General features: G+C 40.5%; 1 protein-coding gene across 9 annotated transcripts in view; it reads left to right on the top strand.

The window, feature by feature from the left end:
* Window positions 1–27,343, top strand: part of spidr (scaffold protein involved in DNA repair) — a 250,462-nt gene that overhangs the window by 197,420 nt on the left and 25,699 nt on the right. For all 9 annotated transcript variants that reach the window (XM_048595620.1, XM_048595614.1, XM_048595617.1 and 6 more), the window contains 2 exons: window positions 5,618–5,677; window positions 23,225–23,432. In XM_048595620.1, the coding sequence (XP_048451577.1) occupies window positions 5,618–5,677; window positions 23,225–23,432 (268 nt within the window). The remainder of the gene's footprint in view (window positions 1–5,617; window positions 5,678–23,224; window positions 23,433–27,343) is intronic.

Genomic DNA, 27,343 nt, shown 5'->3' with positions numbered 1-27,343 from the left:
CAAGACACAATCTTGGGCCTTTAGGTGGAAGCTAAAAACATGAGAGTTTAACTTTTCAAAAAAAAAAATTACCTACAGAACAGAAAGTGCAAAAAGCAATCAGTCAGTCCACCCTACTCCCCCCCTGACCCCATTTTATAGTGACATCAATGTGGAAAGCTGCAGGCGTTGTGCAGGTATTTCCTATTGGTGCTGTCTACCTCCAGAGAATCTACATAGTCTGTGTAGTACCGCTTTGAAACAATATCCAGTTCTAATTAAAATAGGGTACTTTTATTATATACCTGAGTTTAACTAGTTGCACTATAAACAGTTGGGCACAGTTGAAATCATTTATAAATGTGTCTTTCTTGATTTTAGGATTTTCCGAAGTACTTTACAGAAATTAAGTACTTTTTAAATGCAGTATTGTTATAATTTGGAAACATAACAAATAGGAGCACATTCAACTTGTGCTGCGTTTCAGTATAATCATGGCCAAGCTTAATCTTCATCTCCACTTTCCTGCCTGTCTCTTATATGTCCTGATTTTTTGAGAAACCAAATCTGTATCTATTCTAGCCTTAAATGTATTTAACAATGAAACATTCACAATCATTTGGGGTAGGCAATTCTGAAGATTCACAGCTTTTTGAATGAAGTACTTCCTCCTCACAGTCCTAAATAATGAGCCTCTTATCCTGAGGCTGTTCTTATGTTTTAAACTCTCGGACCAACAGAAACAATCACTTAGCATCTACTTTATGTCATGAATATTTAGTCAGAAGTCACACTTCACCTGATGAAGGGGCAACGCTGTGAAAGCTTGTGATTTCAAATAAACCTGTTGGACTATAATCTGGTATCCTGAGATTTAGAACTTTGTCCACCCTAGTCCAACCCCAGCACCTCCACACCATGAATATTTAGTACATGATTCATATGTTTTACAATATAATTTTTAGTTTTAGGAGTCAAAGTTTTAACTGTAGAAAATGTGGGTTTTGGGTGGAAAAAGTGATAAAAAGACACCATGAAGTAATTGCAATTCTAATAAATTTGGAGTTTTCACATTTAAAAAGTTGGGCCCCTGATGAATTAAGAGGTTACCAAAAATGTAATAGCATAAGAAGCAAGCAGGCTTACCTAGTTACAGAGCCAAATGATATTTGCAGTTATTCCAGTGAAGTATAGATTATTCATGTGGTTTACCAGAATTAAGGAAATCTTTGGAATTAAAAGATAATTTGCATATCTATGTGTCACATTTCCATGGGGATAGATGGAACTTCGTGAGATTCTTTGTTAGGGCTTAGGCAACACATAAGACTGGTTAATTAGTTGCAGTCTTGCTCGCCGAGCCAGTGTGTTTGAAAGCATACGTTTCATCACCCTGCTCGGTAACATCATCAGTGCGCCTCTGGTGAAGCGTTGGTGTTCCGTCCCGCTTGTTATTTATATGCCTCGGTTTGCTGGGGTGGTTGATATTACTTCCGGTTTTGTTCTTCAGCGGTGTGTATCTCGGGTCCAGGTCAATGTGTTTGTTAATGGAGTTCCAGTGGAATGCCAGGTCTCCAGGAATTCCCTGACATGTCTCTGGCTTGTGCTTTTATGGATGTGTTGTCCCAGTTGACAGATCTTCTCAAAAACTTTAAACTGGTTGATTATTTTTGTATGAAAATCAATTAATAGACTATGACAACTTCAAATGCCATGTGGTTTGTAACTGCTTGGAAGTCGAAAGATAAAACCACAGTTACACCTGAAGTAGAATAGGTGCTAGATCTATCATTCATGACACAAACTGGAAGATAGACGAAGTTGGAAAGGAGAGAAATGATTGGCAGTTGCAAGCTAACGGAAGAAATCTCCAGTAATTATCTTTAAAAGGCAGTTAAACATGTTGTTGGCATATTGAATGTACTTAGTTTGGTTGTAGTTTGAAATCAAAGCAATGGTCTGTTGGAAACCAGGAATGTTTTCCAATGTTTTAAGCAAGTTGGCAGAGTTGCAAAGCGATCCCTGATTGAGGTGTGCAACCTAGACCCACGAGACTGGTAAAGAAGTTAGGGGATCATTTAGCAAAGACCATCATGAAATCTTGTACCTTGATGAATAACTGGAACACTGAAGAGAAATCAGAGTGAATTCCAGAAAGTGGTGCTTAGGTTGTTTACAGGAAAAGTGAATGAAAATTAAAGATTTGATGCAATAAGTGAACCCTTGGGGAATTAGAAAAGTATGAATGAGATTATAACATAAGACTTTATCAACCACAACATTAAGATATGGTGCTTACATTGCTTAATGTTTTTTTTTCTTAAAATATTTGAAGAAAAAGACTGGGTAGATAAAGATAAACTATTTCCACTGGTAGGATTTCCAGAAATAGGAATATAGTTTGGGCCAGACCATTCAATTGAGATGTTAGGAAGCAGTTCTACACACAAAGGGTGGTAAATGTTTGGAACTTCTTTCCACAAATGGCAGTGGATACTGGATCAGTTGTTAATTTTAAATCTGAAATGAATATTTCTTTGTTAAGTAAAGGTATTAAGGGATATGGACCAAAAGCAGGGCTATGGGCCAAAGGCAGGTATATGGAGTTAGGTCATCGATCGGCCATGATCTCATTAAATGATGGAATAGGCTCGAGGAGCTGAATGGCCTACTCCTGTTCCTATGTTCCTGTATTCCACCCCTGAGTTCCTGCCTTTGTGTTTCATCCTGCACCCAGTGAAATGAGACATTTGCCCTTTGCCACCCACTGGCATGATCTTCCTTGGCCTCCTTACTGCATGGTAGCCATTTTTCCGCTGAATAGTCCCTTTTGTCCTAAATGGTGGCGTTCATTGGAAGAAGGCAGCTCATTGCCACCTTCTCAGGTGCAACATGGGACAGGCAGTAAATGCTGGCTCAGCCACACCCCACGAGTGAATAAAACATATTGTAGTGTAGTTGTATTGGCAAACTGATGAGTGTTTTTTTTTTGAAGATTAACAATCCCTAACAGGATTGTAATGCCTGTCAACACAATCAGAATCTTTTGTGTTTCAATGAGATTGTCCTTCATTCTCCTAAACTCCAGGGCTAGTGTACTTAGCCCAACGTTATAGGACAACTTCCTCACCCCAGGGACCAATTCAGTGAACCTTCGCTGTATCACCTCCAATTACATATGGAGACCAAAGCTGCACACAGTAATATGTGGCCTCACCAAAGCTATGTACAGTTGTAACAAGACATTTTTATTTCTGTCCTCCAATCTCCTTGCAAAGGCCTCTTTCCCATTGCTATTATTTGCTGTACTGACTTTCTGCGTCATTTGCAGGAGCACTGGCAAATCTCTGTGAATCAACATTTTTAAAAAAGTTTTTAAAAAATCCTGATTTTCTTTAATTCTGACAACTAAAGTAAATACCTTACATTTACCCCCAGTATACTGAAGTTTATTTTGGTCCTTCCGGATAACCTATCTATATCACTTTGCATTCTGTCTGTGTCCTCCCCACAAGTTACTTTTCCAGTTGACTTTGTATCATCAGCAGACTTGGATGTATTAGTCTCTGTCACTTCATCTTAAGAGTGCAATCCCATATGTAATTTTAATTTTAAAGACCTGACATGAAAATTTTCTGTACTTATGAATGTCTCCTTTATATTCACCTGAATTGTAGTTCGACTTGCATTCAAATCAACTTGCAAACAGATTCAAGAACAGAACCCATTCCCAACCCAGGGACTACCTGTTACCTATAAAATGCTAAGCTCACAAAACTGTAAGACATTGGAACAGAAGTAGTCTGTTCAGCCCATCAAGTAAGTTCCACCATTCAGTGAGATCATGGTTGCTCTAATAATCCTTAAACTCACTTTCTTGCCTTATTTCCAGAACCCTTGATCCTTACTGACTAAAAATCTATGTCGGCCTTGAATATACGTAGCAACCCAGCCTCGAATGCCTTCTGTGACAGAGAATTCTACAAACTTACTACCTTCTGAGAAAATAAAATTCCACCCCATCTCTGTCTCAAATGGGCAATCGCTTACTGTAAGATTATGCAGTCTGGTCCTAGACCCTCCCACAAAGGGAAGCAACCTGGCCACATCTACCTTATCAAGTCTTCTAAGAATCCTGCTGGAAAAGCTCAGCAGATCCGGCAGTTTGTACAAACTGACATTTTTCTAGCTACCATCAGTTCTGAGGAAGGGTCATTCGACCTGAAACGTTAACTCTGATTTCTCTCCATGGATGCTGCCAGACCTGCTGAGCTTTTTCAGCAATCTCTGTTTTTGTTTCTGATTTACAGCATTCACAGTTCTTTTGATTTTTTTTCCCAAAAGAATCTTATATGTTTGAATAAGATCACCTCTCATTCTTCAAAACTCCAGTGAGTACATGTCCAACTGACTCAACTTCTGTCCAAGCACAGTCTGTCATACCCAGAATCAAACTAGTGAACCTACTCTGGATTATCTCCAATCCCAGTATATCTTTTCTTAGAAAACAGTTCACAATATTCCAAATATTGTGTGTTAGTGCCTTGTATAGTTTTCCTCCCTTTTTTTTACTCTATTCTCATTGAAATGAAGGCAAATAGACTGTTGGCTTTTCCTATTACCTGCTAACTTTTTGTGATTCGTGGGTGAGGACCCCCAAATTTCACTTTTCTGAAGCTTTCTGCATTTTGCCCCGTTTAAATAATATTCTATTCTTCTGTTCTATTCTTCTTGACTAAGTGTATAATCTCACATTTTCCTATGTTATATTCCATCTGCCAAGTTTTTGCCACTGACTTAATCTGTCTGTATGAGTGGACAAAAACATAGTAGTCAATTTTCAGGTCCCAGCACTGACCTTGCAGCTCTCTATTTGTCATAGCCTGCCAACTTGAAAGTGCCCTGCTTTATGCCTATGCTTGGCCTCCTGTCTGATAACCTATCCTCTCCTCACATTCATCTGTTACCAATCTCAGTGAATCCATATCTTGCATGTTAACTTTTATATGGCATCCTATCAGATGCCTTTTGGAAATCCATATTTCTCTTTTCTCTTTCTACCCCACGTGTTACATCCTCAAAATGCAAGACCAAGTTTGTCAGACAAGGCTTCCTTTTTGTAAAGTCATCTTGTTCTTTTCAAATGTTTAAAAATGCTTTTCTAAGTGCATTGTTATGGTTTTCTTAGTAACAGATACCAGCATTTTCCCAACAATTGATGTTTGCTAACTGGCTGGTAATTCTCTATTATCTATCTCCCTTTTTTCTTGCAAGGTGGCAAACATTTCAGGGCATTTAAAAAAAATCTGTAGCTGAGTAGGGTAGACCTGAACTTTTTTGTATCCATTGTCAAATGTATTTAATATATAGCATTCAAGAAAAGTTGTGTTCCATTGATTGAAAATGGTAAAGGTAAGCATTACAACAATTGCCGTAACTTAAAATAATCCTTTGGCCTACATTAAACTTTATGGTTTTTAGGAAGCAGAATGTTTTATTTGATATACAAGCTATTGGTATTATGTACATCCAGGTAATTTGAATGACTAATTCCTGATCATGCAGCAAATGTCAATGCTTATTTAAGGCAGTATAACATTTTACTTAAATTTTGCCATCTTTTTCTACTTAATTTCAGCATATTCCTCAAAGAAATCGATGTAGTTTCAATGCAGAAGTCATTTACACCAGGTTCCAGGTATAAGCATGCATTTTAATCACATACTTTTAAAAATGCCAATGTACAATGAATATTTTTATGTTTGTAGAGCTGTTGATTAATTATTTTTAATCGAGAATATGGGCATATGTTGGATAAATGTTAACTGTTCATTGTCAATCTAATTCTGCAAAGTTCCAATGGCTGTTGTAGTATCAGAGATGCAAAGATGGAACTGAACCCTAAAATTGTGAGCTGAAATCTGCACTACTGATCTTGTGATGTGGAAAAATCATTGACAGACAAGCAGAAGGAATTTGGACTGGGGATGCTCCTGAAATAGAACATAGAACATTACAGCGCAGTACAGGCCCTTCGGCCCTCGATGTTGCGCTGACCTGTGAAACCAATCTGAAGCCCATCTAACCTAAACTATTCCATTATCATCCATATGTTTATCCAATGACCATTTAAATGCCCTTAAACTTGGCAAGTGTACTACTTCTGCAGGCAGGGCATTCCACGCCCTTACTACTCTCTGAGTAAAGAACCTACCTCTGACATCTGTCCTATATCTATCACCCCTCAATTTAAAGCTTTGTCCCCTCGTGCAAGCCATCACCATCTGAGGAAAAAGGCTCTCACTGTCCACCCTATCTAATCCTCTGATCATCTTGTATGTCTCTATCAAGTCACCTCTTAACCTTCTTCTCTCTAACGAAAACAGCCTCAAGTCCCTCAGCCTTTCCTCATAAGACCTTCACTCCATACCAGGCAACATCTTGGTAAATCTCCTCTGCACTCTTTACAATGCTTCCACATCCTTCCTATAATGCGGCGACCAGAACTGTACGCAATACTCCAAGTGTGGCCGCACCAGAGTTTTGTACAGCTGCAACATGACCTCATGGCTCCGAAACTCAATCCCTCTACCAATAAAACCTAACACACCGTACGCCTTCTTAACAAACCTATCAACCTGGGTGGCAACTTTCAGTGATCTATGTACATGGACACCGAGATCTCTCTGCTCATCCACACTACCAAGAGTCTCACCATTAGCCCAGTACTCTGTATTCCTGTTACTCCTTCCAAAGTGAATCACCTCACACTTTTCCGCATTAAACTCCATTTGCCACCTCTCAGCCCAGCTCTGCAGCTTATCTATGTCCCCCTGTAACCTGCAACATCCTTCCGCACTATCCACAACTCCACCGACTTTGGTGTCATCTGCAAATTTACTAACCCATCCTTCTACGCCCTCATCCAGGTCATTTATAAAAATGACAAACAGCAGTGGCCCCAAAACAGATCCTTGAGGTACACCACTAGTAACCGAACTCCAGGATGAACATTTCCCATCAACCACCACCCTTTGTCTTCTTACAGCTAGCCAATTTCTGATCCAAACCGCTAAATCACCCTCAATCCCATGCCTCCGTATTTTCTGCAATAGCCTACCATGGGGAACCTTATCAAACGCTTTACTGAAATCCATATACACCACATCACCCGCTTTACCCTCATCCACCTGTTTGGTCACCTTCTCAAAGAACTCAATAAGGTTTGTGAGTCACGACCTATCCTTCACAAAACCGTGTTGACTATCCCTAATCAAATTATTCCTTTCTAGATGATTATAAATCCTATCTCTTATAATCCTTTCCAACACTTTACCCACAACCGAAGTAAGGCTCACTGATCTATAATTACCAGGGTTGTCTCTACTCCCCTTCTTGAACAAGGGGACAACATTTGCTAGTCTCTAGTCTTCTGGCACTATTCCTGAAGACAATGACGACATAAAGATCAAAGCCAAAAGCTCTGCAATCTCCTCTCTAGCTTCCCAGAGAATCCTAGGATAAATCCCATCCGGCCCAGGGGACTTATCTATTTTCACACCTTCCAGAATGGCTAACACCTCCTTCTCATGAACCTCAATCCCGTCTAGTCTAATAGCCTGTATCTCAGTATTCTCCTCGACAACATTGTCTTTTTCCTGTGTGAATACTGACAAAAAATATTCATTTAGCGCCTCTTCTATCTTTTCGGACTCCACGCACAACTTCCCACTACTGTCCTTGACTGGCCCTAATCTTACTCTAGTCGTTCTTTTATTCCTGACATACCTATAGAAAGCTTTAGGGTTTTCTTGATCCTACCTGCTAAAGACTTCTCATGTCCCCTCCTGGCTCTTCTTAGCTCTCTCTTTAGGTCCTTCCTGGCTAACTTGTAACTCTCAAGCGCCCTAACTGAGCCTTCATGCCTCATCTCTACATAAGCCTCCTTCTTCCTCTTGACGAGAGATTAAACTTCTTTAGTAAACCACGGTTCCCTCGCTCGACCACTTCCTCCCTGCCTGACAGGTACATACTTCTCAAGGACTCGCAGTAGCTGTTCCTTGAACAAGCTCCACATTTCAATTGTGCCCAGCCCCTGCAGTTTCCTTCTCTATCCTCTGCATCCTAAATCTTGCCTAATCGCCTCATAATTGCCTTTCCCCCAGCTATAACTCTTGTCTTGTGGTATATACCTATCCTTTTCCATCGCTAAAGTAAACGTAACTGAATTGTGGTCACTATCACCAAAGTGCTCCCCCGCCTCCAAATCTAACACCTGGCCTGGTTCATTACCCAGTACCAAATCCAGTGTGGCCTCGACTCTTGTTGGCCTATCTACATACTGTGTCAGGAAACCCTCCTGCACACATTGGACAAAAACTGACCCATCTAAAGTACTCGAACTGTAGCGTTTCCAGTCAATATTTGGAAAGTTAAAGTCCCCCATAACAACTACCTTGTTACTTTCGCTCCTATCCAGAATCATCTTTGCAATCTTTTCCTCTACATCTCTGGAACTTTTCGGAGGCCTATAGAAAACTCCCAACAGAGTGACCTCTCCTTTCCTGTTTCTAACCTCAGCCCATACTACCTCAGTAGACGAGTCCTCATCAAACGTCCTTTCTGCCACCGTAATACTGTCCTTGACTAACAATGCCACACCTCCCCCTCTTTTACCACCTTCCCTGTTCTTACTGAAACATCTAAACCCCGGAACCTGCAACAACCATTCCTGTCCCTGCTCTATCCATGTCTCCGAAATGGCCACAACATCGAAGTCCCAGGTACCAACCCATGCTGCAAGTTCACCCACCTTATTCCGGATGCTCCTGGCATTGAAGTAGACACACTTCAAACCACCTTCCTGACTGCCAGTACACTCCTGCGACCTTGAAACCTTATTCATGACTTCACTACTCTCAACCTCCTGTACACTGGAGCTACAATTCAGGTTCCCATCCCCCTGCTGAATTAGTTTAAACCCTCCCGAAGAGCATTAGCAAATTTCCCCCCCAGGATATTGGTACCCTTCTGGTTCAGGTGTAGACCATCCCGTTTGTAGAGGTCCCACCTACCCCAGAATGAGCCCCAATTATCCAGGTATCTGAATCTCTCCCTCCTGCACCATCCCTGTAGCCACGTATTCAACTGCTCTCTCTCCCTATTCCTCGCCTCGCTGGCACGTGGCACGGGTAACAAACCAGAGATAACAACTCTGTTTGTTCTAGCTCTAAGCTTCCACCCTAGCTCCTTGAATTTCTGCCTTACATCCCCATCCCTTTTCCTACCTATGTCGTTGGTGCCTATGTGGACCACGACTTGGGGCTGCTCCCCCTCCCCCTTAAGGATCCTGAAAACACGATCCGAGACATCACGGACCGTGGCACCTGGGAGGCAACACACCAACCGCAAGTCTCTCTCGTTCCCACAGAATCTCCTATCTGTCCCCCTAACTATGGAGTCCCCAATGACTAATGCTCTCCTCCTCTCCCCCCTTCCTTTCTGAGCAACAGGGACAGACTCTGTGCCAGAGACCTGTACTCCATGGCTTACCCCTGGTAAGTCGTCCCCCCCAACAGAATCCAAATGATATCCTAAGTTGCATTAAATGACCTTTAACAATTAAAGCTTTCATTTTTGTTTTTGAAATGACTACAGGTAATAAGAGTTTACCTTTTGTTAGACCTCCTTCGTGTCATATTCGGTTCAATAGTGCCTTGCGGTCAAAAAAGCAGCTCTGACCATTCCTCTGGTATTCAGCTCCTATATCCACATATGAAGCAAGACTGTGATAAGATGTGGAACCAAATGACAGAATCCAAACTGACCGTTGGTGAATTGATGATTCCTTCCATCACTTAATTGATTGAATGGAAATTTAAGAATAGCAATTTGCTTCTTTAAATTTACACTTAGGTTTTATAATTTGAGCAATTTTCAATATTATCTTGTACCTGCTTTTGCCATAGTTGCATTTGAACAGCTTGGTAGTTAGTTCTGATGTTTATGGCCACTAGTATTTCACATGCAGCCTTTGCTAGCATGTAGAAAGTTTGAATAATATGTTTTTAAGAACATGCGAACAATAGAATTTAGGAACAACAGCAGGCCATTTGGCCCCTCAATCCTGAGCCGTGATTTGATAGGATCATGGCTGATCTAATCAACTTTCCTTTCCTACGTGCGCAGTATAAGAAATAGCAGCAGAATTATGCCATTCGGCCCATCAAGTCTGCTATTTGAATGTGACTGAAATGTTTCTTACCCCCATTCTTCTGCCTTCTCCTGTATCCCTTGATCCCCTGACCAATCAAGAACCTATCTATTTCTGTCTTAAATACACTAAATGACTTGGTCTCCATAGACCTTGGCAGCAATGAGTTCCATAAATTAATCACCCCCTGGCTGAAGAAATTCCGTCTCATCTCCATTCTAAAGAACCATCCCTTCGCTGTAAGGCTTTGTCCTCAGGTCCCACTCTTTCCTTCTAGTGGCAACATTTTCTCCACCTCCACTCTATGCGGGCCTCTCAGTATTCTATAAGTTTCAATCAGATCTCTCCTTATTCTTCTAAACTCTATTGAGTACTGACCCAGAGTCCTCAACTGTTCCTCACATGACAAGTCCTTCATCCCCAGGATCATTCTTGTAAACCTCCTCTGGACCCCCTCGAACGCCAGCACATCCTTCGTTAGATTTGAGGCCCAGAACTACTCTCGATATTCCAAATGCGGTCTGTCCAGATCATTATGCAGCCTCAGTAGTACATTTATGCTCTTGTACGCTAGTCCTCTCAAAATGATTGCTGATATTGCATTTACCTTCCCAATGCCAATTCAACCTACATGTTAACTTTAAGATAATTCAAGTCCCTTGCTGCTTCAGATTTCTGAAGCCTTTCCCTGTTTAGCAAATAGTCTATGTCTCTATTCTTCCTATCAAAATGCATAACCTCACAGTTTCCCTCATTCTATTCTATCTGCTACTTCTTTGCCCATTCTCTTAGCTTGTCCAAGACCTTCTGCAGCCTCCCTGCTTCCTCAACACCACCTATCCCTCCAACTATTCTTGTGTCATCTGCAAACTTAGCAACAATGCCCTCAGTTCCATCATCCAGATCATTAATGTACAACGTAAATAGTTGTGGACCCAACATGCTTCTCTGCGGAACTCCACTAGTCGTTGGCTGCCATCCTGAAAAGACATTTTCATCCTTACTCTCTCTGCCTTCTGCTTGTCATCCAGTCTTCTATCTATGCTAGTTCTTGCCCCTAACACCATGGGCTCTTACCTTACTTAGCAATCTCCTGTGTGACACATTGTCAAAGGCCTTCTGGAAGTCCAAAAAGATCATGTCCACAGCTCTCCTTTTTCTAACTTACTCGTTCACCATGTATGCTTCTTCTTTTGTTTTTATACTGTCCCTGACTTCTCCTTGTCAGTCATAGTTGCCTCGACCTCTCTTTAATGCTTCTTCTTCCTTGGGATGAATTTCTGCTGTGCCTCCCGCATTACCCCCAGAAACTCCTGTCATTGCTGCTTCACCATCTTCCTTGCTAGGTCCCCTTCCAATCAACCTCCCTCATTTCTTTGCAGTTGCCTTTACTCAATTGTAAAACTGTAACATCTGATTCCAGCTTCTTCCCCTCAAGCAGCAGGGTGAATTCTGTCATGTTATGGTTACTGTCACCAAAGGGGTCCTTCACCTTAAACTCTCTAATCAAGTCTGCCTCATTACACGTCACCAAATCCAAAACTGTGTGTTCCTTTAGTGGGCTATACCGCAAGCTGCTCCAGAAAAACCATCTTGGAGACATTCCACAAATTCCTTTTCTTGAGATCTGTTACCAACATGATTCCCAGTCTACCTGCATATTGAAGTCCCCCATGATCATTGTAATAATCCCTTTTTTACGCACCTTTTATATCTCCTCATTTATTTTCTTCTCTAGACTACTGCTAGGAAGCCTGCACATAACACACATCAGGGCCTTTTAAACTTTGCCTTCCTTCAACTCTACCCACACCAATTCTATTCCTGCTAATTTTATGTCACTTCTTACAATTGATTTAATTTAATTTCTTACTAATAAGGCAACCCTGTCCCTTCTGTCCATTTGTCTGTCCTTTCAATAAGACATGTATTCTAAGATATTTAGTTTCCAGCCCTGATCCCCTTGCAGCCACATCTCTGTGATACCCACAACATTGTATCTGCTAATTTCAGTCTATGGTACAAGCTCGTTTATTTTGTTCTGCATACTGCGTGCATTTAAGTATAACATCCTAGGTCCTACATTAACTGATTCCCTTCCCATAGTTGCCCCTTCATCTGCTGTGCCTGTCCCATTGGAACAGCTCCCTCCTTCCCCAATACTGGTGCCGATGTCTCATGGATTCAAGCCTGTTTCTCCCTCACCAATCTTTAAGCCACACATTTACGTCTTTAATCCTTTTGACTCTGTGCCAAATTGCTCCTGTCTAAGGTAACAGTCTGGAGATTATTATCTTTTCAGTTCTGCTTTCTAATTTAACCCCTCACTGCTCATCTTCCAGCAGCAGAACCTCTTTCCTGTTTTTACCTACATCGTTGGTATCTAATTGACCACAATAACTGGATCTTTTCCTTTGGATTCAAAGTTCGTCTGCAGCCGAGATGAGACATCCCTAACCCTGGCATCCAGCAGGTAACATAGCCTTTAGGACTCTTGATCCTGGCCACTGAGAACATTGGCTATACCCCTGGCTATGCTGTCCCTGTTTATGACTACATTTCTCTTTTCTTCCCCCTCTTGAATGGCTTCCTGTACTATAGTGCTTTGGTCAGTTTGCTCATTCTCCCTGCAACCCCCACTCTCATCTACACAGGGAACAAGAATCTCAAACCTATTAGACAAGCTCAAGGGCTAAAGCTTCTTCAGCACTACCTCCTGAAGCCTTTTACCTTTCTCACTCATAGTCACACTGTCTGTCCCTGACTGCTGATTGAATTTGTGGTATTTAATCTAAGGGGTGTGACTGCCTCCTGAAACACAGCGTCCAGGTAACTCTCCCCCTCCCTGATGTGTCACAATGTTCAAAGCTCAAACTTCAGTTCATTAACTGTGAGCCAGGGTTCATCAAACCATAAACACTTGCTACAGATGTGGTCACTATCAACCACACTGGGGTCCATCAGCTCCCACATCATGCAGTTACAACACATCACCTGGCCCAGCATCTCTATTTTAAATACTTAGATCTAATTTGATTTTTAAAAAATTCATACTAATCTTTTAGGTTTTAGCCAGTCTGAAAGTAAGCTTGAAAAGATAGTCAAATTAGTAGCTATCACCAAGCAATGAACTTACAACGTGTGGTGTCACTGTTTTGTGCTAGGCCCTGATTGTGGGCTTCAATTTATCTGTATAAAAAAAACTTTACAGACTATGAAACAAAAAAAGCAAGCAAAAAGCACCTCTTCCCCTCTGCACCGAATTCTCTCACTGCCTCTAGACTCCCCAAGTCATGTACTCACTCGGGCTGTGTCTCACACTGGATGTAATCTCTTCTTCCTGACTGTGTGAAGCAATACCCTTTGACTCCCTTGTCTATCAAGAAGCTATCGAACTTAGCCTTAATAATATCAAATTATCTCCGTGCACTGGTTTATGGGGAAGAGAATTCCAGAGACTAACAAACCTCTGAGAGAAAAAAAATTCTCCTAATCTCCATCTTAAATGGGAATGCCCTTATCTTTTACAGAGTGGCGATTGTTTCTAGTCTCTCAGAAAGGGAAACATCTCTCAGCAACCACCTCAACTCCCTTCAAGATATTATATGATTCAATAAGATCCCTTCTCATTTTCCTAAAATCCAATAGATAGAGGTGTAACCTAGTCCAGTCTTTCCTCAGAAGGTCACCCTTCAGTGAAGCTTCTCTGAACTTCTAATTTTATTTCATGTATTTTTTCAGGTAAGGGGACCAAATCTGTACACGATGCCCTAAGTGTGATCTTGCCAACTCTCCACAGAATTGTAGCAAAACTTCATTTCCTTCATATTCCATTCCCCTTGCAATAAATGACAGTAGGTAATTGTAATCACTTGCTGTACATGCATGCTATGATCATATGTCAGACTACCCACATCACTCTGTACTGCCAGGCTTTACATCTTTCTCCATGTAAATATCATACTGTTTTTCAATCCTACTTGCCAAAGTGGAAAGATTCACATTTAACCCACCAATTTTTCCTATTTAACTTTTCCAATTCAACTAACCTATCTAAGTCCCTATGTAAACCTTGTTACACTTTATTTCCTACCTACATTTGAGTCATCCAAAAATCTAGTAAACTTTTATTTGGTTTGTGCATCCAAGTCATTTATGCAGATTATAGATAGTTGAGGCACCAGCACTGATGCTTGCGGCTCTCACTGATTACAGCCTGTCAAACCTGGAAGTGATCATTTAGGCCTACTCTCTACTTCTTCATAGCCAACCAATTCTTTAATATGTTATCCTTTATACTGTGAGTTCTTAGTTTGCACAGTAGCCTTTGATGTGCCACTTTTCCAAACCCTTTTGGAAATCTCAAGTATGCCACACCTACAGGTTCCACTTAACTTGTAACTTCCTCAAAAAACTCTAATCAGTTATTAACACATGATTACCCTTTCACAAAGCCAGGCTGACTTCAAGTGCCCAGCTACAGCCTCCATAATAATAGATTCCAGCACTTTCCCTATGACGGGAAAGGCGTTAGGCGAACAGGCCTGTAATTGTCTGTTTTCTGTTTCCTTTCATTCCCGAATAGAGGAGCTGTATATGCTATTTTCCAATCTGAAGGGATCTTTTCTGAATTCAAAGGAATTAATAAAAATTAAAACCTACATCTACTATCCCTGCAGCCACTTCTTTTAGGACTCTAGATGTTAGTCTTTAATTCTAATGGTTTTCTCAGTAATCTTTCCCTTGTGATTATAATTCTATATGTTCTTCCCTCCCTTTCACCTTTTGTATTCATGTTTTTCTATGATGTTACTTGTGTTTTCTGCAGTAGGCAGGATAGCTATTCCATGTTTCTGTCATTTCCTTTTTTCCCATTATTAATTCTGCTGACCCTCTAGAAGACCCACCTTTGCTTTAGTTACCATTTTCCTTGTTAAATATTTGTAGAAACTCTTGGAATCTTTTTATATTTCTATTGAACTTACTTTCATACTCTAATTTCTACCTCCTTTTTTTTGTAGTCATTCTTTGTGCAGAATTGATAAACCAGAAATCTTCGATGTACCACTAATCCTCACAATTTGTATACTTTTCCTTTAGGGTGGCGTGGTGACTCAGTGGTTAGCATTGCTGCCTCACAACGCCAGGGATCCGGGTTTGATTCCAGTCTCGGGCGACTGTCTGTGTGGAATTTACACATTCTAACCGTGTCAGCGTGGGTTTCCTCCGGGTGCTCCATTTTCCTCTCATATTCTGTTTATGTGGATTGGCCATTCTAAATTGCCCATAGTGGCCAGGGATGTGCATTCAGGTGGAATAGACATGGGAAATGTGGGGTTGCAGATATAGGGTAGAGGGGTGGGTCTGGGTGGGGTGGTCTTTGGATGGTCAGTGTGGACCCGATGGGCCGAATGGCCTGCTTCCACACTGTGGGGATTCTACCCATCCATATCCCTCTATTTCCCACCTGTTCCTGTTCCTATCAAGATGCCTCATAAGTGTTGCTGTTGTATATGATTCTACTACCTCTTCTGGCAGTGTTATCCAGGCACTTACCAACCTCTGGGCAAAAAACCTGCCTCTGTCATCTCCTTTGAACTTTCCTCCTTTTTTAACCTTAAACCTATGTCCCCTAGTAATTGACGTTTCTACCCTACCTCTAATTATCCATTCTATCCATGCCTGTCATAACTTTGTAAACTTCGATCAGGTGGCTTCTTCGCTTCCAACGTTTAAGCAAAAACAAATCAAGTTTGTCCAATCTCTCCTCATAGCTAATACCCTCCAACATCCTGGTAAATCTTTTCTGTGCCCCCTCCAAAGTCTTCACATCCTTCTGGTAGTGTGGCCACCATAACTGTACTCAGTATTCCAAATGTGACCTAATTTCTTTAACTTGCTTAATTAGCCACGAATGGTGCATTTGTCTCCTAGAGTCTGTCTTTCTTACTGGAATGTATCTTTGCTAAATATAGGTATTTCTGTTATAACCCATGTTTTATTAACACAAATTGGCTGTAACGCAATTGATGAATAGTGGACACTGTTTGCATAATGCAAACTTTCTACTGTAGAGTATAGTGATTTCCCTATAATGTGATTTTTTATGGCGATTTTCTATAGCACGAGGTCGCACAAGAATGCAACTATCATGTTATAGGAGAAGTACCTGTATGAAAAAATTCTTTAAATGTCTGTTGCAACATTTTGAATGACATACAGTCGGTTCTGCATTATAGAAAATCGCACTATAGAAATAATAGGGCCTATAGGAAAAGTTGGGTTAGGGACAGACCACCAAAGAAAATCACTGAAAATCGCTCAAAAATCTAACACAAAGAATAGCACAATTTGAATAAATGTTTAACTCACATCCAATAATGAAATAAAAGTAAATTTAACACTTTACCTTGAAAAAATGTCAAGATGACTTGATGGGGGAGGGGGTTGTATTGTACTTCTCACAGAAAACGTTTCATGACAAAAGCCTGCGAAATGATCATATGATGCTGGCACAGAGACTCTTCCGGTGCTAACATTGTACATATTCACGACAAATACTGTGAAATGTTCATGTGATGTCGGCGCATACTCCGCTGCGCACCGATGGAATCGCATTAAAGCCAACACAAGTTCACGTTTTAGAAATAGCATTACAGCCAATACACATTGACAGTAAACGTGTTATAGCAGAGCCAACTGTACCTCTTAACCTATTTTCCCGGCTCACTTTAAACAACTCCCTTGTCAATGCCTTTATTAGTTGTATATATTCATGCAAAAGTGGGTTACAATGACTAAATTCTTAGTAAAAATGTAATGTATTGACTTACACACAAGTAACACTTTTGGAAAGGTTGAACTCTCACCTCTTCTATCTCCTTGCTATTTCAGCTGCCACAAGTCTCATCCTTAAATTAACAGAAATGGAGCCAAAAGTATTTTTATTCTTAACATTTTTATTTATGAATAAAAATTAACCTCCATGTAAATGTTCATCAAATTTTGTACCCTAAGTTCATTAAATTTATTAAATTCATCAAAAACAAATTCTTGATCTACAAATACATTCAATTTCATTCAGTTGTTTTTCACTACTACTCAGCAATAATTGATAAAAATCTATAAAAATCACCCCCATTTTCAGAACTACATAACTCGCCTCAGTCTACTTGTTGAAAGGAACCGTCATATGGATCATCAACATCATCATCTCAACACTGGCAATATCGTCACAGAGATAATCCTCTTCTGTGCCATTAAGTGCACTGAACAATTCGCATTTCTTGAGTGATTTGATAACTGTCTCTATTCTGATTTTATCGCAGACCTATACAACCCACATACAGGATTGCTAGCATCAGAACTCATAAGCTGCCTTTCTTTGCGAATGATGTCTTTCCTCCAATCATTCCACATTTTTCTCCTGCTATCCTTAATAAGACTTGTTTAAAGAGGCATTCATTGTTTGAACTAGGTAAATCAAACAACTAGAAATCATTGCAATATCACTGTTCTGCGATTTAATTTCAGCAACATCTTTTGATATGAATACGTTCCTGATTTGAAGACTTTCACCATATGTAGTGCAGTTTGGAAACTCCAGACTTTTCTCAGCCGTATTTTCAAGCCACCTTCACCCATAATTTCTTTATAGTGAATGTGGATGACTACTCGTTTTGGGAATTACTGTTTTCCTCTTGAATATCATTGTTAGTTTAGGCTTTGTCCTGTTGGGTGTATACAACAGCATAACTGTGAGTTTACTCTTTTCAAAGCCGCAAGTCTTCACTAATGATATATTCTATCCAACTTTGCTCACTGTTTGTAAAACAATCATCCAGAACAAAGACCTGTCCTATTTGCTGTGAACTCAGGCACTTCAACATTGACATTGCTGCCCTGCAGGAGACTCAAAGAGCAGGTAAAGGGCAGCTCAGGGAAGAATGTGATGGCTACACCTTCTGGAGAGGAAATCCTGAGAAATCTACCCAGGGCACATGGAATTAGATTTACCATCAAGAATAAACTTGTCAACTGACTCTTTGAGCTTCCTGTTAGCATTCATGATCGTCTCATAACTCTCTGTCCACGACTTGCCAAGAACTAGAAGGCAACAGTCGTGAGTGTCTATGCTCCAACCCTTGATGCCATTCATGAGTTCAAGGAAGGTTTCTACTTAACCCTGGATACCATACTCACCGAAAGCCCTAGATAAGATTATCATCCTTAGGGACTTAAACACCAAGGTTGTATAGGACAGACACCTCTAGAAAGGAACTATTGGGAAGGAAGGAGCCAGAATTGCACCCAAGATCTAAGAACTGGGACACCATTTAATCCTGACACCAAAAGACTATCCTCATTACCAAAGCGATGGTCAGTGCAAATGACTGCTGGTCAGACCATGGCTTATCCTCTGTAATGTCCATCAAATTCCACCAGAAACAGCTGGGAAAGATGAAGAAACAGTTCAGAAAACAGTTCAACCTTGAGCAGCTTCAAGTGCAAGCAGACTAATGAACCTCCAACAATATTTCCATCAAAGTCTCCAAAGACTTCATTTTTTTGGAGTGGAAGAAATTTGGAAAGAGCTGAAGACAGCCATCATCTCATGCTGTGAAGAAACAATCAGTGACACAACCAAGACGGGTTTGATGAAAATGACTACGTTGTCCAAGACCTCATCCTCAAGAAGAAGAAAGCGCTCCATGCCTGGCAAAGCGCCAAAGCGAAGAACTCAAACAGCAAAAGCAGAGTTACAAAGAAGAATGAAGGAAATTACGAACCAAGAGTGGACTGAGAAAGCTATGGAGCTGCAACTTCTTGCTGACAAGCACATCACCCAGGATTTCTTCAGTGACACCAGTACAATATATGGACCCATACCCTTGGCCTTAAACCGATGCAAGTAAGAATAGAACTCTTTTGAGAGACAGAGAAAATATCAGATTCCAATGAAGTGGGCATTTAAGTGAACTCCTAAACCATGATACAATCATCGAGGACATGTTTGAAGAAATCTCCCAACTTCCCATCAAAGCTGATCTTGGACTCCCATCTAGTGTGGCAGAAGTGAAGCCACCACTAAACACATGAAGAATGGAAAAGCTGCAGGAGCAGACAGATTCTAGTAATGATTTTCAACTTGGAGAAGCAGAGCCTATCATATCCATCAACTGTACTTGAAATCCTGGGGCAATGAAGAAATCCCTGCGAATCTCAGTGATGCTGTAATCCCCACCTTTTTCGAGAAAGAAGACAAAACGGACTGTGGTAACCAAGGAATCTCCCTACGCTCCATTGCCGGGAAGATCATCCCCTGAATCTCCTCTAGGCGCTTTCTCCAGTCTCTGAGGAAATTCTCCTGAAACCAGTGTGGCTTCAGCAAAATTGTGTGATTGTGGACATGATTTTCACATATTGGCAACTCTAAGAGAAGCGCCAGAAACAACATCTACCGCTCTATATGGCCTTCACTTATCTGACCAAGTTTTTTGACTCAATCAATTGGAAAATGTTATGGAAGACACTGTCAGCAGTTAGCTCTCGAGTGAAATTCATCAACATCCTCTGTCTGCAACAAGATGTTGGTGACGGTCCTCACTGAAGGTAATATGATGGATTACTTTGAGGTCAAGACAGGAGTCAAGCAGTGATGTATCTTCACTAACATCCTTTTTGTCCATCCTCGTCACCACCATTCTTCTTCTCGTCAAGAACAAGCTTCCCAGTGGTCAGGATATTGTCTACAAGAAGGATGGAAAACTTTTCAACCTCAACCTGTTGAAATCTTAAGAAGAAAACAACACAGATCTCACTTGTGGAATTTCAGTAAGCAGATAACAATGTCATCTCTGCTGTCTGAGAAGAGAATTTACAAACCTTGCCTAATTCCTTCACGGAAGCATTCCAAATCATTGGTCTCAGCCTCAATTCCAAAAATACTCAAATCCATCTCAAGTCAAGTTCTAATCCATCAATGGAGAAGTCCTCCCAAACATGGAAGATTTCCCTTTCTCAGTTCTGAGGAAGGGTCACTAGACCCGAAATGTTAACTTGGATATTTTTTTTCTTCACAGATTCTGCTCGACCTGCTGAGCTTCTGCAGCAACTTCTGTTTTTGTGCCTCTCATCTAAGGCTGACCGGTGCAGAGCGTCGACATCGCATTCAATCTTTCAGTGATGCCTAAAGATGAGAGTCTTCAAAGATCATGATGTCCACACTGATATCAAGATCCATGTGTATAAGGCAGTCATCCTTCCAACTCTCCTGTATGCGGTTCCCAAATTTGGACTGTGCATAGATGCCATCTCAAAACTGTTCAGATGTATTGTCAACGCTATTTGAGATGGACTTTCTGCATCAGCTGGGAGGACAATGATACTAATATCAGTGCCCTTGAAGCAGCTAATAGCATCAGCATCAAGGCCATGAACATCTGAAAAAAACTCCACTGGGTTAGCCATGTGTTTAGGAGCCTGAGTTCAGACTACCAAGGCCAATCTTCTTCATCCAGTTCAAAGAAAGCACTCAAATGAGAAGAAGAAAAAGGATGTGTTTCAAAGACTCCATGAAGGCTCCCCTTAAGAAAAGCAAAATAGATGCAAATGCCTAGGACACCCTCGTTCAGAAGAAACCAACTTGGAAGTAACTCCTTTCTGAATGGACTCAATTCTTTGAGAACACCCATCAGCAAGAGGAACGATGGAAAGAGAACTGGAGAAAGGAATGCCAGCAATCTTTATGCCAAGCACTACTTCCTCTGCCTAGAAACACTGACCAAATGTCTGGTTTGAGATGTGGCTCTATGTTCAGGCTCATTAGCCGTGCAAAGATCCACAGAACCACTGCCAATGACTTGGAATTTCCTAGGCGGACAATCATATTGTTAGCAAGTAATTGCCGATGACGGGCTTATTGTTTGGTTAGGTGCTATGTCAAAATTCATCAGTGTCTCACCCATGTTCCAATCTGTATCCGTTCTTTGACCAATGTTTCATTATAAACTGTTGAAATGCAGTAGACCTATTATAATGTTCTGCTCGGAGACTCTGAAATCTTGGTCTTCTGTCACAGTGCAAAATTGTTTCACTTTGTAAACCTGATATATAATCCACAGTTGACTGTAAACTTTGCAATGCCTAATTTTCATGCATATTTCAGGGCAAAGATTCAAATAGAATCTTAGGAAACTGAGAGCAGATCTTCCCCTTCTGGGAGGTGTCAAGCAAAGAAAATAATGGGATGGGTTGGCCTTAGTAAGAAACTCACTCCTTTCTTGTCATTTCATTGTTGAAGATCTGGGTGAGAAGATCCAATGGGGACTTTCACTTAATGGTCGTCTGCCTTCCCAGTGGTTGAGAAATGTGTCAAGCTTCCTGACTGGGAAACCGTGGTACCCTGCTCACTGGCAGGTGAGGAAACCTCCTACTACTCCAATTTGAGGCACGGATAGGGGAAAGAGTGTGGCCTCTGAAAGCCAGCTCTACTTTCACCACTCACCCTGTGATCTTAACTTGGTGACAAGAAGATAAAAACAACTTATCTTCTCGCTGCTGGATCCCCTGAGGAGCAGATCTCAACCAGTACATTTTAGGACCCAGAAGCCACCAGCCCTGCAAGATAAATTTCAAGACCTCTGATAGCACAAGATAAATGGTTTCATCTGCCTGTCTGCTCTTTATGAGCTGATGGACGGGCGATGGGGTGAGTTATCCCAGCAGCAGGGATAGTGTTAGTTACCACCTAACAAATTTGTTCCTTCACTTAGAAAAAACGTTGGAAAATTGCATCCAGAGTGTCCATTTTGGCAATTTTCATTGACACAGTTTGCAATTCACACCAGTGAGTTGATGCTCTTGACGTCACCATCGATGTGCACTGACATGAGGTGTTGAACAAGTACCTTCAGTGGTGTGCTATTCGGTAACTCTAGGTGGACAATCACACTCACTAGCATTTACGATGATTCTATGATTCTATTAAGTAGGCTTGCATCAGAATGAGTTTGATTTCAATGATGAGCCAGTGGTAAATACAGAGAGTTTGGATTGTTTGGCTGGGTTAGGGGCCAAATTCTACAAGAGATTGCCTATTATTAAAGTATATGTGGTAAATTTAACACACTAGTCTCAGACAGACTGTTCTCTCACTTAAACTTAATGTACAATTCCATTATGTTATGAACACTGCTGCCTTCAGGCTCCTTTACTGTGAGGTCACATATACTGCCTCATTACATACTCTCAGCTCTAGAATAGCCTAATCTCTGGTGGCTGCAGAAGTTACTGCTCTAAGAAATTGTTCTGAACATGCTGTATGAGCTAATTTTCCATGCTGCCTGTGCTGATCTGATTCCTCCAATATATATGTAGATTAAAATTTCCCATGGTAATTGTAATTTCTTTCTTAGGAGTCCCATTTATTTTTTGTGTATCCTCAGTTCTACATTGTAGATACTGTTTGGAGGTCTATGAATACTCTCACAATTGACTTTTTCCCTTGGCTAATTCTTATCTCTACCAAAAAAGATCCTAATCTTTCTCTTTAGAACTAAGGTAATCTTTCACTGTTGCACTAATGTTATCCTTAATTAACAGAAGAACAGCATCAGTCTTTCCTAGCTTCCTGTTCTTCCAAAATGTCAAGTATGATTGGATAGTCAGGTCCCAATGTTAGGTAACTTTCAGTCATGTATCTGTAATGGCTGTCAGGCCATATTTATTTCTATTTGACCTGATAAATCTGTTTTTTTTTCTGAAGCCTATAAAAGCAAAGCCTTTAGTTGGTCTTTATACTATTTTTGCTAGCTCTGGCATTATCTGTTGTTGCACTGTTAGTTTGGCACTTTCCTGCTGTGCTCTGATTGTCATAACCATCTTGCTTTCTTGCCTTGTCCTTTAATTTACAACCTCTTCCACATAGTTGTACATGCAAACCTATATATTCTTTCTTGCATATCAATCCAAATTGTCGTATGGGTTGTCGGATATTTATTGATTGTTTACTACTATGTTGTTTCTTCACAGGAGCAAACTATCAATCATGAAAAAAGTAAGGACTTTTGGCTGTTTGTGATAGATTCATCACTGCAGTCTGCAGGTCACGATCCTGGATTATCTAAAACACTCTCAGTCTATGTTACCTCAAGTTGCATTGTCGGGCCTGAAGTTATGAAATCACTGAATGATGAAACATCCAGCAACATTTCCTTCAAGGATGCCATTGTCGAGAAAGGTAACGGCTGACAGTGTGTTCTTCAAATTTATTTTTTTTGGTTTCAATTTTTTCACTAAAGTATTGTGGAAAGAGAAGGTTGTACCAAACTACGGTTTCATTAAAATACTTAAATTATTTTGGGAAGGCTAGAATAGGAAAGTAAGAAAAATACAAAGGAAAGAAGTTGGATGAGTGTAACAGCAATTTAATTTGAAAAGAAATTTCCTCACAAGATGTCCCAGAATATTTCATGAAGAAATAGAATGAACAAATATCAGCACATGAGAGAGAAATTTGGAGAGTTGATTGAAATGTATAGTCCAAAAGATTATCTTCAAGGTAAGTTTTTAAGGAGGACAGATAATTAGGTTAAATTCAGGGAGAGAGAGAGGGAATGCAACTGAGAGCTCTGTCACCAGTGATGTAATGAAAAGGGGTCAGCTCGTTACGAATCAAGCAAGCCAGACCTTGAAAGTAGTAATCCCTGAATTGCACCCAGGATCCTGCACAAATCCACATAGAAATGGGAGGATAGAACTGTTGAATGCATGGCTAGAAAGATGGCACAGGAGGACAATTCAGTTCTAGGGATATTGGGGCCAGTTCTGGGGAAAGTGGGATCAGTATAGGCTGAACAGATTGCAAGTGAACAGAGCTGGAACCAATTTCCTTGCAGGGTGAATTTCTAATACCATTTGAAAAGATTTAAGCTAACTTAGTAGTGGTGTGAGGACCAGGTCATAATATTTGAAAGGGGCACCTAGATAAGCAGCGAATGTGGAGAGACAGGTAGCACTATAGGAATTATTATTAGTAATCCCACAACTAACAGATCAGTTCTAAGTTCTGCAGTCTTGTTGCATCCAATCTTGATTGGTGGTAGACAATTAAACAGAAGGATTAGAGAGCCCACCACACCAGTACAAAAGACAAGGGTAAAGCATTTGCTGTCTTCAGCCAGAAGTGCTGGGTGAATTTTGGCCTTCTCCTTAGACCCCCAGCATCAAAAGTAAAAGTCTTCAACCAAGTCAATTCACTTGATGTGATATCAAGAAACAGCTGAAGATACTAGATACTGCACAGGCTCAGGGCCTTGAAAACATTCTAGCAATAATACCGAAGATGTGCTGTAGAGCTAGCCATGTCCCTTGGCAAGCTGTTCCAGTAGAGCTACAAAACTAGCATCTTTTTGGCAAATCCAAACGACCCAATTACTGCCCTATTAGTGTTCTCATGATCATCAGAAAGGTGGTGGAAGCTGTCATCACTAGTACTATCAAGTAGCACTTATATAGTGAACAGGTTATTCCTTTACATATTTGATTTATTCTCTGCTTTCTCCAAGAATCCTTTACAAGTTCTTAAATCTTAAAGATATTTACTTATGTCATATTGTGATTCCAGCTGACAGTAATAATGGACAAAGCAGATCGTAGAGTGAAAGCTGGCTTGATAGATCATATGGTTTATTTTTCTTTTTGTTTCTGCAAAGTCAATCACTGAACACATTCACAAAGATTTCCAAAGTATGTTTGACAAAGGAACATAAGTCTCTAACGTTTTGGAGTAGATTTGTAGCTCAGGTTGTGGGTATTGAGGTTGGTTGGCTCGCCGAGCTGGTTTCTTGTTTCGCAGACGTTTCATTACCATGCTGGGTAACATCCTCAGTGCAGCCTCCGATGAAGCGTCGGTGTGTTCTTCCGCTTGGTTTTTAAACTCTGGGATCTGTTGAGATGGATTGCCTCGCTTCCAGTTTTCCTTCGAAATGGAAACTTCCACTACAAAGGAAAACTGGAAGTGAGGCAATCCATCTCAACGGACCCCATAGTTTAAAGACCAGGCAGAAGAACACACCAACGCTTCATCGGAGGCTGCACTGAGGATGTTACCCAGCATGGTAACGAAACGTTTGCGAAACAAGAAACCAGCTCGGCGAGCCAACCAACGTCAAAAAGGAACATAAGGTTAATTGCACAAAAGTAAAACATGAACTGTATCGTGGTACACAACTATTTTTGAAATAATTTCATTAAAAATATCACAAAGAAAGATTCAACAATTTTACCCCAATAATAACCTTACAGGCATTCAACCTTTACTGAAGCATTGTATAAGCACAGGAAGTAGGAGCAGAAGTAGGTCCTCAAATCTGCTATCAAGAAGATCATGGCTGACCTGTTAGTGTTTCAAATTCTACATTTCCATCTACCCTCAATAACTTTTGATTCCCTTGCCTAACAAGAATCTATATACCTTCACCTTAAAATATTCAATGACCCTGCTTCTTCCACCCTTTAAATCACAGAATTTCAAAGTTGCAAAATTGAGCAAAAACAAGTTTTCATCTCTGGCCTAAAAGAACTACCCCTAATTTTTAAACAATTCACCCACAAGAGGAAACATACTTTCGATGTAGACCTTGTCAAGACTTTCAAGATCTGATATACGTCAGTAAAGTTACCCTGATTATTCTAAGCTCCTGTGAAAAAAAGCTTGGTCTATCCAGCTCATCCATCTATCAGCTCATCCATCTAGTAAGTTTCCCCTGACCTACCCAGCTGTGGTCTCACCAATGCCCTGTGTAATTGAAGGAGAACATCCTTACTTTTAACTTTAATTCCTCTCATAACAAAAAATAGCACAGCTTTTAGTTGCCATTAGTCATCCCTATCTATGTTAAAGCTTCATGCTCAGCTAGTGTGGCCACAATCAGTTTCATTTTGGAAAATCTCTGCTGTGCATTTGTAAGAAGTGATTTTCTTTAGTTTATGTCTGAGCCAAGACCTTTAAAACAAGCTTCTAACTCAGCTGACTTATGACTTAACATGAATTCCCTAAACTGATGTTTTCAATATCCCTTCTGTTTCTGGACAGTTCATGCCACTGACTTGTCCAAAGCCCTGACTGCTTGGTGACTGCTACCAACAGGAGCTTCCTATTATTAGTCATCTTCTCTCTGAATGAACTTGATGCCTCTTTCTGTCTCTCCATGTTGTAAATCAGCATTATTTTCCCAGGTGATTTGCTTGGTATTTAACTAAAAATAATTACTTCTTGGAATTGTTTTGAATTCACTGTTCAAAATTACTTTCTGACATTGAAAAATAAAACATTAGACCTTCACGGAACTGAAAATTATATCGATTTTTCTTCTACTTTCCTCCACCCAAGTTCTCAAATAAAAATAATAGTAACATGTTGCAAACCTTCATCACGGGGGCCACCCATAAGTATGCCAAAGTACCCCAGAGAATTCTCTTCAGCCCCAAAAGTAAAACTTTCCTTCACTCTCTCGCTTGTCTGTGCATGCCTCAGTTTCTTGTTCTGATTGCTTTAAAATACTTCCAATCTTATCTATTATTTACTTTCTTATGTAATGTGATATTGTCAGGCTTACTGCAAATTCTCCAACTAACTTCAAACTAAGTAACCTCCAGTCTGCCCCACAAGATGCCGAATGAGATTGGGCCTCACCCACTTTCCATGCAGTCAGTGATGAAATTAGTGTTTTATCCTGCTGACAGTGCAGATTTCTCTGTCATTGACTTTTGCTAACTTCTCTCAGTAAGCTGCAAACTGTGCAAGGTCCAAAAACTTCTCCCAGAAAATCTCCAGGTAGCTTGAAACCAGGGAGCCTTCCTAAGCATCATCCTTCTCTATGATGATATTGTGTTATGAGCATGTTTTATATTCCATCAATTTTATGGACTGGAGTTTGAAGGATTGTGGCGATACCTGTTTTTTTTCAGTAGGTCACAGAAATGAAACATTGGCTTTGTTTTTAAAATAAGATATTTCTTGGAAACCACATGGTTACAGGTAAATGCTAGTGTCTGTTGCTTGAATTCACTTCAGGGAAAACACGGAGGCTGTTATAAGTGAGTTAGTATATGAGTACTTCGCATCCGTCTTTACCAAGGAAGAAGATG

Source organism: Rhincodon typus, chromosome 4 (genome assembly GCF_021869965.1).
Source record: "Rhincodon typus isolate 14 chromosome 4, sRhiTyp1.1, whole genome shotgun sequence".
Classification (NCBI taxonomy): Eukaryota; Metazoa; Chordata; class Chondrichthyes; order Orectolobiformes; family Rhincodontidae; genus Rhincodon; species Rhincodon typus.
Note: the sequence above shows the minus strand (reverse complement) of the source record. Positions and strands in the feature narration are given on the sequence as shown.